The 13,902-nt window shown below is 32.4% G+C and overlaps 1 protein-coding gene across 1 annotated transcript; it reads right to left on the reverse strand.

Annotated features, from left to right (window-relative positions):
* Positions 1-11,300: 11,300 nt before the first annotated feature.
* LOC139860270 (F-box/kelch-repeat protein At3g06240-like) lies at positions 11,301-13,095 on the reverse strand. The gene is made up of 3 exons (XM_071849038.1): positions 13,019-13,095; positions 11,579-12,521; positions 11,301-11,429 (listed from the first exon to the last, which is right to left on the reverse strand). Exons 1-3 carry the CDS (start codon positions 13,093-13,095, stop codon positions 11,301-11,303), a joined length of 1,149 nt encoding a protein of 382 aa, XP_071705139.1.
* Between the last annotated feature and the right edge of the window lie 807 nt (positions 13,096-13,902).

Here is a 13,902-nt window from a genome sequence, read left to right on the forward strand (position 1 = left end):
TAGGTGCTAGTAATAGTAATAGTGTATACATGTTATTTATTTTATTTTTAATTGCATATAATTTATAACATTATTTACATGTTTCGGTAAAAATAATAACCGAAGTAAAAAGTAAAAAGTAAAAAGTAAAAAAAATAAAAAGTAAGAAAAGAATACTTACTAGTAGTAATTCTTCAAAGAGAGAATGAGAGAAATTTTGGTGTGAGTTTGAATGAGAAATGAGGGGTATTTATACTTGAAAAAATTAGGTAAAAAGAATAAAATAATTAAAATAAAAAGAAATATTTTAATTCTTAATGGGATTTTAAAATTAAAAAATATTAAATGTTAGGTCATGGGATAATGCACAAAATAAAATAATAAAAGTAGTTTTTCCATTACAATTTTTAATTAAAAAGTAATTTATTTATTTATTTATTTATTTTTTTTTCATTTATTTTAAGGATTTTTTTTATATAAATAAACAAATTGATTTAATGCTTTTCCAAGAATATTTGTCAATAATATTTTATTTTTTATTTTTTTTATTTTTGTTTTATTTAATTAATAAATACAAATTTTGCATAAAAATAATAAATAATTCGGTATTTAGTATTTTTAATAATAATTATGATTTTAATTATTAAACTATAGTTTTAGTAAGTTTGTAAATATTATTACATTTATATATAATTGGATTTATTATATAGTTAAATATATAATACATTAACTAAATAATAAAAGTGATACAAAATTTATATACTTAGTTAAATTATGTCAAATTATATAAATTAATAATATATTATTTATTTAAGCGTACATTGTTGACTAAAAATTACTATTCGGTTAATATTTAATTGTATATAACAACCCTTAATACATATAGTCAGACATATAACCCTAGGGTTAATTCAGTAATTTAGAAGTCGAAAAGTGAGGGTTGTTACAGTACCTCCCCGTTAATAAAAACTTCGTTCCGAAGTTTTAGGTAGACTTCTCGGATGCATCAGCGGTTGAAAAGAGATGGGGATATTTCTGTTTCATTTGGTCTTCACGTTCCCAGGTATGTTCGGGGCCTTGCGTGTTTTCCAAAGGATAGAATATTGTTTTGTTTCAAGCGTTTAAGTCATACAAACCATAATCTCTATAGGTTCTTCTACGAAGTGCATTTTATCATTAATGCAGAGATCATTCAAAATGATGATGTTATGCAAGTCATTTCAGTAAATTGGATACATGAAATGTGTTATGAATAATATTGAGCTCATTTAAAACCTTGAGCGTTTATGCTGCAATATTAGGCAGACAAAACAGAGAGGAGTTCATGAAAATCATAGTCATAAAATTTGATAGAGATCGTCATTCTTTATAACAAGAATGATGAATTAGAGTTTTATCGACATTAAATAATATGGATAAAGTATTTCGATTATAGAAAGAGTATAAACGAAGCTATCGTAAAAGAGTAAATGAGAAAATTAAATGTTCGCCTTAATTTTTGACATAGTTACGATTGATTTCCGGATTTCAAGGAATTAAAGAAATCTTCGAAATCTTTATAAGATTTGATTTTCCAGTCATTATGGAAATTAGGATTTTCTTTAATTAAATGCGGTGAATTGCCTCGATTGCTGTATCTGGAATTTTTGCTATAAATTAGCTTCTTCCGTTTCATTATCTTCACCACTTATATACTTTCTTTCTCAATTCATACTTCCAAAAGTTTTGTTAATATGCTCAATCTAGTTCTTGTCTTTGACATTATATTGGTTATCGCCACAATCATCCTTCTTTTCCAGCTCCCACCAGAGGAGTCTGTTTACTTCTACTATGCTCTAGGATTTATTGTGTTTTTAGTTCTCCCGTGTCTTTATATTGCTATACGCATTGATATACACGGTTTGTAATTTCAGTGTTGTTATCGGGATTTATATTTTCCCTTATATGTCGAAGCTTCATGCTTTTGTAAAGCAAGTAACGGTCCAGAATTCGTAGGTATGAAGTTTCGAATGATCATGATATTCAAAGCAGAAGGAAAGGTAATAGCACGATTTGATTTGTCATATTACCAGAATATCCGGAAAAGACAGAATTATCAAGAAAAATATTTTCTTGATATGTTTAGAGTTTAAATAGATAAGAGTCGTGTAACATGGCAAATGATGATTATAAAGTCTATGAATCATCATCTTCCATTAAAAATTTAGCATGACTTACTGTAATATAATCGCGTTGGCCTGACGTCATTATATTATACTAACTCATGCTTCAATTCCCAACACTACTTCAAATCATTCATAATTTAAACTTGAACTTTTACAGAATATAGAAACTAAAACAGTTTCCTTTATGATGTGATAAAGATATCGCAAAGAGATAATTAATTGCTGACAAGAATCGTTATAAAGATATCTTCAGAAATATAGAGGATATTTATAACGAAAGATCCAGTGATATCTCAGAATTTCTTAGTTCCAATGACGAGGAAAATTCTTTTGTTTCCTCTGCATTTAATGCTACCATATCTGAATCATTGGTTATCAATCCGAGATGGTTTCAAGAAATTTTATTTTTTAGATGATTAAACGCTGATTGTAATCGTCAACGGATCTAATGGTTAACGAATAGGCGTTGTTGATGATAATTTCGGTGGTTTGATGTGATAATTCATCATAGAATACGAATGAATATAATTCATGAATGTAGTGATATTTAGGAAGATAACACCTGCTAAAGCTTTACTTGAATTTTGGTATGTTAATTTTAGAATGTGTAATTAAATTTGTATGAAAATGATTGTGTATCACAGTGAAGGCAGTGAGTATTATTAATCATTTATGAATCGAAATTGAAGAATGTACAGTGTATTTATGTGAGATGTAAATATTTCTCGGGTATTACCTACCCGTTAAAATATTTTCACAATTAACAGTTTTTACAATCTTTATGAAGATATACGTTCATATATGTATTCTTCAGATATAATCATGGATTTAATGAGTTATTATATATTAAACTCATTTGATTTGAGGTTTGGAACGAGAGTAAATAATCTCCAAAATCTTAGAGATTTCATAATTGTTGTGAAATATTTCGCTAATGAAGTTATGAATCAATACATTCATCGTTATACTTGATTTATTATGAAATGGAGTTTATTGTGCTGAAGCAGTGATTAACAATTGTTAAGTCATTAGCGAAGGGTGTACATCATAGCATATTAGTGATATGAATTAACCAAGTAGTACATACTAGTTGAGATTCTCACGTAATTGCTTAGTACGACAAGATTTATTATTGTTCCAAATCATATATATATATATATATATATATATATATATATATATATATATATATATATATATATATATATATAAGGTATACATATATAATTCTTCACGAAGAATGAGTCAATACATCTTAACTCTTTATTGCTAATATTCCTTGGTATCTATGGGGCGTATCATGTTGAAGTTTGAGGTACTGAGTGTGTTGTTGAGGCAGGGGATACGAATGTTGTTGTTGATGAAGCTGATGCTGTTAGTGGTGATGTTGATGGTACTGATGGTACTGGTGGTGATGCTGGTTATGCTGCTGGTGTTCGTAGGTTTCGCACCAGATTTTCCAGAGCCACTACTCGAGCGAGAAGCTCGTTGACTTCTTCTATTATTCTGGGATGATTGGTGGTTGGAACAAGGGGGTGAATAAGATCTAGAATCTTCGATATTATATATTCGTGACGGGATACCCTGGAAAGAAGAGAGAAAATGGTGTTTCGGACTGGTTCGCCGGTAAGCGCTTCAGGTTCTTCGCCAAGAGGTGAATTCGGTTGGTGGAAGGGATCACCTTCTTCTTGTCTCCATTGATTGAGCCGGCTACGAACCCATCCCCAATTCATCCATAATAGATGATGGCTGATTGGTTCGTTTGTTCCGGTTACGCTACCGTGGGAGCTTGAAGAGTTTGAGAAATTCATATTATATGTTTGGAATAGGGTTTGATATGAAATGGGTATTGAATACCGAATGATATATTCGTCTCCTTGAATACGTATTTATAGCAAAAAGATTTCCGTAATTTACGGAGGAAATTTAGGATAAGTGGTAGACAAAGTTTATAGACATGATAATATATTATAAGATATGATGTGTCATCCATTTATGTAATAATGGTGGTATGACATGTTGAGATTTGTAACCAGATATTGATTAAAGAATTTCAATTTGTATACTGTGATAACCCAATAATATTTTCTGGTTCGCAAACTGATGCATAAAGGCATAAGATACGTGAGTGTTTGAAGTAGTAGCAGGAGCTTGTGGACGAACCGTTATCTTCAATAACATATAGAAGTTTGATAAACTTGATAGGTCATAAGTTTGAAAAAAAAAATTAAGTGGAATAAAGATGAATATGATATAAACGAAACACTTTATTTTATTAAGAACAAGGCTTTAAACAAGCCTTCTTATTACACGATTCGGGGATAGAAATAGTTTAAGGCCTAGCCTTTGCATAGATAGAAAATAACTAGGAAATATTAAGATTGAAGTAGTCTTCATATTTCTTCTTCTCGTCCTCAACCTCCTTCATAAACTTCTCAAACTTGTCGTTCTTCTCCTTTTGTTCCTCATAAAGATACTCGATGTTATCATAAAGATTGGAAACATCATTGTTGATTACATGGTACTTGTGGTCCCTCATAGAAAGTTGATTATTCACATGGTTTTCCTCCATCTTCAATCTAAAGTCAACATCTTCTCTTAGGTAGGAGAGATATTGCTTCCCCCATCGGGCATTTCTTGTAAGGGTGCAAACCAAAGTCCACATCGGTCATGGGATAAAACAAATGTATGTATATAATCTCTTTCTTTAGCTCAGCATTTTCCTCCATGAGCTTCTTGATCGCTAGGTATTTTTCCTTCATTTGAGCATCGATCCTTGCAATATGGCGAATAAGGTCATCGGTAGTTTTTCGCAGATTCATGAGCTCGTACTTGGCATCAACTTCATCGTAGGAAGGAGATCGGGATCTTTTCTTTGACGGCCCAGTTTCTTCAAGACATTTCCTCTTGTCTTTATTCCTTGGGGTTGGATAGTATTCAGGAGACCCATGTAACTTTAGAGTAGTATTTGGGCTATAATTTGGTGAGGGAGGACCACCAAAGTCATAAGGTGGACTTTGGACTGGTCTTTCTGTGGAAGACCTTTCAGTATCTTTTTCGGTTGGCTTGAAAAGATTCATTTTGGTCGTTTAATGATAATTAGACATCCTAACATTAGGAAGGATATTTTGATTAGAATCTTTAAGCATAATCGTTAAGATTATGGGGCAATCCTAAGTGCTTTAATTCTAAGGCAGGAAAGGTTATAGTTTCCTAGATTGCTAAGGCACCCTAGCTAACAAGTAAGGCACACATAAAAATGCAATCCTGGTTCTCTATAACAGCCTGGTTATGCTCTGATACCAATCTGTAATGTCCTCCCAATAGGGTCTGGAAGGAACGTTACTAATATCAAAACATACCAACATATTATAATAAATGAGAACAATACTAAATGATGAATTTAACTTTAATGAGTACGCAGCGGAAAATGAAATATCGTTACAATGACAGGAATAACAATATCGTAAATGTTCACATGCAGAAGTAATAAATGCGATATCTCTTGATCCTATGTCCAAGTAGCATCACATAAGCAGTAAGTATAAGAGCTTGAATCAAACAGCACCTGAGACAAAACATGCTAAAGTGTCAACCAAAAAGGTTGAGTGAAGTTCATAGGTTTAACAAAAAGTTTGTCGTTGTTTTAGACCACAAGATTTAGTTTGTAAAGTTGATCTCCCGCAGGATCAAAAAGTTATGCCAGTGCGTGATATTTAGACTAAACGTTGTTTGCCCCGTGACAAGTTGTTCTGTCCTTGTCGTTTAATTTCATTATCAAGTAATACAAAGACTTAGTCAAATGTATCGGGGACGTTACTCCCGATAGGCCTATCCCCAATAATTAAGAATGCCGCAGCAATTAAAAATATCACTGTAGGGACTTAGTCGAACATAGCCGGGTATAGCATAGTTTTAACAGTTGGTACTGATATTTAGACTAGACTTTCAAGTTTGCCCCGTAACAAGTTATCGTTTATACTTGTCGGTTGGGGACTTGCTGGTCATAGCCCAACATATCACAGTTTAATAGTTGGTACTTGTGTCTAAAGTGTAATAAGTAAAAACAGCATGTGTCTCACTCCAAGTAAAAGTAAGTAAGTTTGCTAGCAATTAAAGAGGGGCTATGAATTCACCTTAGTAAGTAGAGAGAGAGTTATTCCTCGGAATAAAGAGTTGAACGAGTGAGCAGGAAAATCAACCTATTGACATTTAAGAGTAGTTAAGTGTTTTGCACATGTTTAAGTTTAAGTATGTGTTTAAGTATAGTTTGTTTTACTAAGTTTCTATTCCTAGTAAGTTACTATTTTTATAAAGTTTCCATTTTTAGAAAGTTTCTTATTTTACTAAGTTTCTATGACTAGAGAGTTTCTACTTTTATCAGTGTTTTCCATTTTAGGATACTTGTCGTATTAGATAAGCTTCCAATCACCCCTTTCCCTTCAAATGGCTAATTTAGATCTAGGGGCTTGAGCCATAGGACCCTTTAAATCGGAAATCCAAACCCTCTGCCTAGAATCTCATAGAAACCATTCGTCAAGAAAGTTCGAAGATCTATACATCTCTAATACATATCCCAAAATGTTTTTATGTTACAATATAAGTAGTAGGTTATAGGTGCTAGTAATAGTAATAGTGTATACATGTTATTTATTTTATTTTTAAGTGCATATAATTTATAACATTATTTACATGTTTCGATAAAAATAATAACCGAAGTAAAAAGTAAAAAGTAAAAAGTAAAAAGTAAAAAAATAAAAAGTAAGAAAAGAATACTTACTAGTAGTAATTCTTCAAAGAGAGAATGAGAGAAATTTTGGTGTGAGTTTGAATGAGAAATGAGAGGTATTTATACTTGAAAAAATTAGGTAAAAAGAATAAAATAATTAAAATAAAAAGAAATATTTTAATTCTTAATGGAATTTTAAAATTAAAAAATATTAAATCTTAGGTCATGGGATAATGCACAAAATAAAATAATAAAAGTAGTTTTTCCATTATAATTTTTAATTAAAAAGTAATTTATTTATTTATTTATTTATTTATTTATTTTTTCATTTATTTAAGGATTTTTTTTATATAAATAAACAAATTGATTTAATGCTTTTCCAAGAATATTTGTCAATAATATTTTATTTTATTTTTATTTTTATTTTTGTTTTATTTAATTAATAAATACAAATTTTGCATAAAAATAATAAATAATTCGGTATTTAGTATTTTTAATAATAATTATGATTTTAATTATTAAACTATAGTTTTAGTAAGTTTGTAAATATTATTACATTTATATATAATTGGATTTATTATATAGTTAAATATATAATACATTAACTAAATAATAAAAGTGATACAAAGTTTATATACTTAGTTAAATTATGTCAAATTATATAAATTAATAATATATTATTAATTTAAGCGTACATTGTTGACTAAAAATTACTATTCGGTCAATATTTAATTGTATATAACAACCCTTAATACATATAGTCGGAAATATAACCCTAGGGTTAATTCAGTAATTTAGAAGTCGAAAAGTGAGAGTTGTTACAGCATCGAAGATTTGGCCACTTTAACTTTCACGCACTAAAAATCCTCCAACAGAAGAATATGATGAGAGACTTGCCTAACATAGAAGAGATCACTGACACGTGTGAAAGCTGTATGATGGGCAAGCAACATCGAAAACCTTTCCCTCGTGACAAAGCTTGGAGAGCGAAAGGAATACTGGAGCTGGTGCACACTGACGTTTGTGGACCAATGAGGACCCCGTCACTTAACCAAAACAGGTACTTTATTCTCTTCATAGATGATTATTCTAGAATGACGTGGGTTTATTTCATGCGTGAAAAATCAGAGGTATTTTCGATATTCAAGAAGTTCAAGAACTTCGTAGAAAAAAGTAGTGGCCAGTATATAAAAACACTAAGGAGTGATAGAGGGAAAGAATACACCTTTACATAGTTTAATAAATTCTGCGAGGACGAAGGAGTTAAACGTCAACTCACAGTTGGTTACGCTCCTGAGCAAAATGGCGTATCTGAACGCAAAAATAGAACTGTAATGGAAATGGCCAAAATGATGATACATGAAAAAGGCCTTCCAAATAGTTTCTGGGCTGAAGCCGTATACACGGCCGTATATATACTAAATAGATGTCCCACGAAAGCCGTAGAAAACAAGACTCTAATTGAGGCATGGAGCGGAAGGAAACCATCAGCAAAACATCTGCGAGTATTTGGGAGTATTTGCTACATCCACGTTCCTATGGAAAAACGTCACAAGCTCCAAGAAAAATCAGAAAAAGGAATATTCTTGAGCTACAGCACACAGTCAAAAGGCTACCGAATATATAACTTGAAGACCAATAACATCGTGATCAACAGAGACGTGGAGTTTAACGAAGACGCTTCTTGGAATTGGGAGAAAGAAAAAATTGAAAAACAAACATATCTACCTCCGATATCTATAGAGACTCCAGCCTAACAACCACTACAAGTTGAAAATTCTGAACAACAAGAAAGTACCGGAGAAACAAGTCCTACTACACCAACTTCTCCGTCGACAAGATTACCTTTGGCGCAAGACGAGTCAAGTCCAGAGTCATCACTTGGAAGAGTCAAAGCGTTAGCAGAAATATACAAGACTTGCAACTTCACAACTCTAGAACTTGAAAGCTATGAAGTTGCAGCCAAAGATGAAAAGTGGGTGGCCGCTATGAACGAAGAAATAAGAATGATCGAGAAAAACAACACATGGGAGTTAGTTAATCCTCCGGAAAATAAAGAAATCATTGGAGTTAAGTGGGTTTACAAAACAAAGCTCAACCCTGATGGATCTATACAAAAACACAAAGTAAGGCTAGTAGCTAAAGGCTACTCACAACAGCCTGGAGTAGACTACACCGAAACTTTCGCACCTGTAGCACGATTGGATACTATAAGAGCACTTGTGGCACTAGCAGCTCAACGAAGGTGGAAGATTCATCAACTAGACGTGAAATCAGCCTTTTTAAATGGATTTCTAGAAGAAGAAATTTACGTAGAACAACCACAAGGGTTCATTCAAAAAGGGAAAGAAGATCAAGTCCTGAAGCTAAAGAAAGCCTTATATGGACTTAAACAAGCACCACGTTCTTGGTATAGCCGCATTGACAGCTACTTCACAACTTCAGGATTCAGGAGGAGTCAAAGTGAGCCCACACTCTACCATCAAAACCCAAGGTAACTCTGACACTCTCATTATTTCCTTGTATGTCGATGATCTTATATATACGGGAAACAATGAGAGAATGATACGAGAGTTCAAAGAAGACATGATGAAAATGTTCGAGATGAGCGACCTTGGTTTGATGCGCTATTTTCTTGGCATAGAAATTAGTCAAGAAAATGAAGGCATCTTCATATGCCAAAAGAAATATACGGAAAATCTCCCGAAAAAATTTAAACTATATGGTTGTAAAACCGTCGCCACACCACTTGTTGTCAATGAGAAGATGAGAAAAGAAGATGGATCGGAGAAAGCAGACGCTTCAAGATTCAGAAGTCTCATTGGAAGCCTACTTTATTTAACAGCAACAAGACCAGACATCATGTATGCAACGAGTCTACTATCAAGGTACATGCAAAACCCTACTCAAATACATTACGGAGCTTCTAAAAGAATACTAAGATACTTGCAAGGTACCATGGATTATGGAATATGGTACAAGCCCACTATAGATTCGAAGCTTCATGGATACACAGACAGTGATTGGGCCGGATCAGTGGATGACATGAAAAGTACTTCAGGATACACATTCACACTTGGATCTGGTGTCTTTTCTTGGGCATCAAAGAAACAAGAAACAGTAGCACAATCGTCAGCTGAAGCAGAGTACGTCGCAGTCGCAAACTCAGCTAATCAAGCTATATGGCTAAGAAGAATACTCAAAGATATGGGAGAAAAACAAGACGAAGCTACAAAGATATATTGCGACAACAAGTCTGCAATTGCAATGGCAAAGAATCCGGTGTTCCATGGTAGAACAAAACATATTGACATTAAATATTACGTTCTACGAGAAGTCTCCGCTAAGAAAGATATTGAATTAAAATACTGCAAGACCGAAGAACAGATTGCAGATATTTTCACTAAAGCACTACCAAGATCAAAGTTCGAGTTTCTACGCAACAGGCTCGGGGTAACTTCGAAAAATATTAAGGAGGAGTGTTAAAATACTAATATTTTTCTAGATAGTGCTTAGCAGATATTTAATAAGATATATTCTAGAAAAGAATAGATATTAAACAAGTGAAAAAATCAGAAAGGACTAGAAGTCCTAAACCGACATAGAAGGTATATAAATAGATGATAGGATGCCAACATGGATGTATAACAACTCCACAAATAAAAATACAATCAATAAAATATCGGTTCTTTCTAAAACAGAGAAGTCTCCATATTTGTATTATTCAAAAATAACCCCTCATCTATAATCCTTCAACAATATTGCTTACTAGTAATAATCACATCTAAATCTAAACAAGTCACTACATCTGAACAATTTACAACATTTCTAACACTCTTTATTCTATGAATGCCCTTTCAGAAGCTACTCATCCTGCAAAAGGATTGCAACTAAAAGTCATTATTTTCATATATATGTGTGCTCGGTATTTGATTTTAAATATATTGTATACAACATTTTCTAGAGGATTGCCATAAGTTTGAACAAATAATCTTTAACACCATATAAACACGGGATGGATTACGTTTGACATGTAAATTCCATACAAGAAAATCTAGCTCTCCATAAGAGCCTTGAAAGGCACATAATTTTGGATAGTAACTAGTATTGTGTGTTAAGACAAACTCTGGCTCACACATCATGGGCTTTGTGATGGTCAACATCTTTGCTGACTGAATACACACACAAACCAGATTGGTTATGCTAGCGATTTGTATGAAAAATTGAGGTTGTTTAATACCCGAAGCCGTAGACAAAAGACATATTAGTAGACACGAAGTAAGTTTGCAACATATTAACTATATAATTTGCATATATTCCCAACCATAATTAAAAACATACTCCGTAGTATTTATGAAGCAAAAAGGAAATAGTAGGGAAAGAAATGTCAGTAGGTCAAACTCGGATTCAATAATTCAAAGTCGGGTTTATTCAATTTCATTTAGTGAAAGTCCGTCAAACACAGTCAAAGTCAAAGTTCCCTGACTAGCAATAGCCCTTGCCTGGCCACCGACTACCCCTGAATAGCCCACGACTAGCCCCCGCCTAGCCCCAGACTGGAGATTTTTAAAAACTGCAACTATTTTATACGGAGTAAAAAACATGAATGCGTGAATTTCTACGTACTTTGACTTTAACTTTTTGATTTTATATTTGTTGAGCAGAATTGTGGTGAAACAAGGCTTTCCACAAAAGATCCTCTAACCTTCAAGGCCTTCAGATTAGGATTAATATCAACACACATACAGAAACTTCTTTTATCAATGTCATATAGCAACATTCGATCATTGCTAATGAGTACAACTTTACCATTGTCAGAAAAAATCATTGGATCAACCATCGGATGTTCATTAAATTTATGGAGTATTGTCTTACTCCATGATTCCTTTACCCCATATTCGTTCATCAAATAAATTGCACCTTCAGCTTTTAAAAATATACCAAGCTTTCCACCAAGATCAACAAGTTTTGAATTATCCTTAGAAATGATATTAACATGATCATTACGCAAATTAGGTGATGCCACTTCACTAAATTTCTCATCGGCTAAACTAAAAGCAACAATTACTGGTAAATCATCACAACGCTTTTTAACAATCCAATGAAGAAACCCGTTAACAAACACGCCTGGTAAATACTTTATATATGAATGATCATAAGGAGAATCAACCGCCCACTTCCATGTATTAGTCTTAAGACTATAAATATGCACAGGAATATTATCAGGAGACTCATCATAGAAAGAAATAGTAACAACCTTATAATCATCAGTTAATGAATCATAACCAAATCCATAAGCGATATTGTTGATTCTTATATTTTCTACCACACCAATTTTGGAGTCAGGTAAACATACGCAATGTTTTATAGTAGGATTAATTACAACGAGCGATTGAAAATCCATACTGTCAAACGCAGAGAGTAAAACAAGGCCATTGCAGGAGCCATTGAAAGCAAAATAATCAGCGAAGCCTTTACGGAAGCGATGCTTTCTTGCTATTTCAGTCACAGTACAGAAAAAACCGTAGTTTGAACGATTTTCGTCGTATTTGGGGAGGAAAATAAGTTGATTTCTGTTGAGTGTATTTTGATGGTTTTTGATGAATTGTGGCGATGAAAGTAGAGATAGCCAATCTTTAGAAACGCACCTGAAACGACCAACAGATTGTAAGGATATTAGGACCCAAAACAACGCAAGTGATTCAACAAGATCACTAACCGATAGTAATTCTACAAGATTACTAACCCACTTAATGAACGAAAAATTATAAATGCAAGAAATGTAAATCGACACAAGAGATAATGTGGTTATATGCAATCGTTGTGATTGCTTTAGTCCACGGACCAACTAGAGAATGTATTTACTGAATATTTGTGGTGTGTTTACAATGAGTTACAAGAGGGTCTATTTATAGAATGATTTAAGGAGTAAGCTAAAAACAATTCCTTGAAGCTTCATGTGAGTTTCCTGACAGCTTCATGGAGGCTACATATGAGTTTCCTGACAGCTTCGTGGAAGCTACATGTGAATTTCCTCACAACTTCGTGGAAGCTACATGTAAGTTTCCTAACAACTTCGTTGAAGCTACATGTGGTTTTCCTGGAATCTTCCCTCTAATTGTTTAAAGTTCTCCATATCTCCAACACAGATTTGGCCGGAAGACGATGTAGGATCTCCATGATGATCTCCGGTGGAATTGTGATGCTGAATTTAGACGCCATTGTTAGGGCTTCAGTAATGCAGTTACGAAAACTATATAAGCGACTTGGGGGTTTCTTAAGCTTTTGGAAGACTGTTACGGAATATTTTATTTTATTTTTATATTTATATTATTACTAATTACTAATTTTATTTATTATTAGTTTTATGAAATGAATACGTGTATTGTACGATAGTTATATAAATTAATATTCAATAAAATTAGTATTGCTACTTATCAAATGTTTAATACAATTACAAATGAAAAAAATTCTTTATAACATTTGTATCGAAAGCATTAATATTAAATACTAATGAATTAATTATGAGCTCGTACATTAGACCATTTAACTTTAATTGACAAATATGCCATAATTTATAAGTTCTATTAAATCTCTAAAATGATGATTTAATAAATAAGTAATTTCCAAGCTTTAAAAAATAAAAAATAAAAAAATCTAATACATAGTTGATGATGTCATTAAAAATTAATTATATTTGATAAAAAAAAATCTTAAAAAAAAAAAAAAAAAAATTAAACAGATGTATAATAAGAGAAACATTATATACAACCTTATGGTAAAACACCACATTACCATCTATGCAAGATTTGAAGCATTATGTACAAACTTATGTTAAAACACTTCCATGACCGTATATACAATAGACTTAATTACTTCCTTGGTCCCTAAGGTTTTATCTCTTTTTCATCTTTGCCCCTAAAGTATTTTTGTTTCATCCTAACCCTTAAAGTTATGATATGGTTTCATTTAGGTCCCCAGTTTACGGATTGAGTTAACGGCAGTTAACCATGGGGACCTAAATGAAAC

This window comes from Rutidosis leptorrhynchoides, chromosome 7 (genome assembly GCF_046630445.1).
Source record: "Rutidosis leptorrhynchoides isolate AG116_Rl617_1_P2 chromosome 7, CSIRO_AGI_Rlap_v1, whole genome shotgun sequence".
Taxonomy (NCBI): Eukaryota; Viridiplantae; Streptophyta; class Magnoliopsida; order Asterales; family Asteraceae; genus Rutidosis; species Rutidosis leptorrhynchoides.

Coding starts and splice junctions, on each gene's coding strand:
- LOC139860270 (XM_071849038.1), bottom strand. CDS start 13,095: ATGGCGTCTAAATTCAGCATCACAATTCCACCGGAGATCATCATGGAG. Junction 12,522..13,018: donor CGTCTTCCGGCCAAATCTGT/GTTGGAGATATG, acceptor TGGTCGTTTCAG/GTGCGTTTCTAAAGATTGGC. Junction 11,430..11,578: donor CTAATCTGAAGGCCTTGAAG/GTTAGAGGATCT, acceptor AAAAATCTCCAG/TCTGGGGCTAGGCGGGGGCT.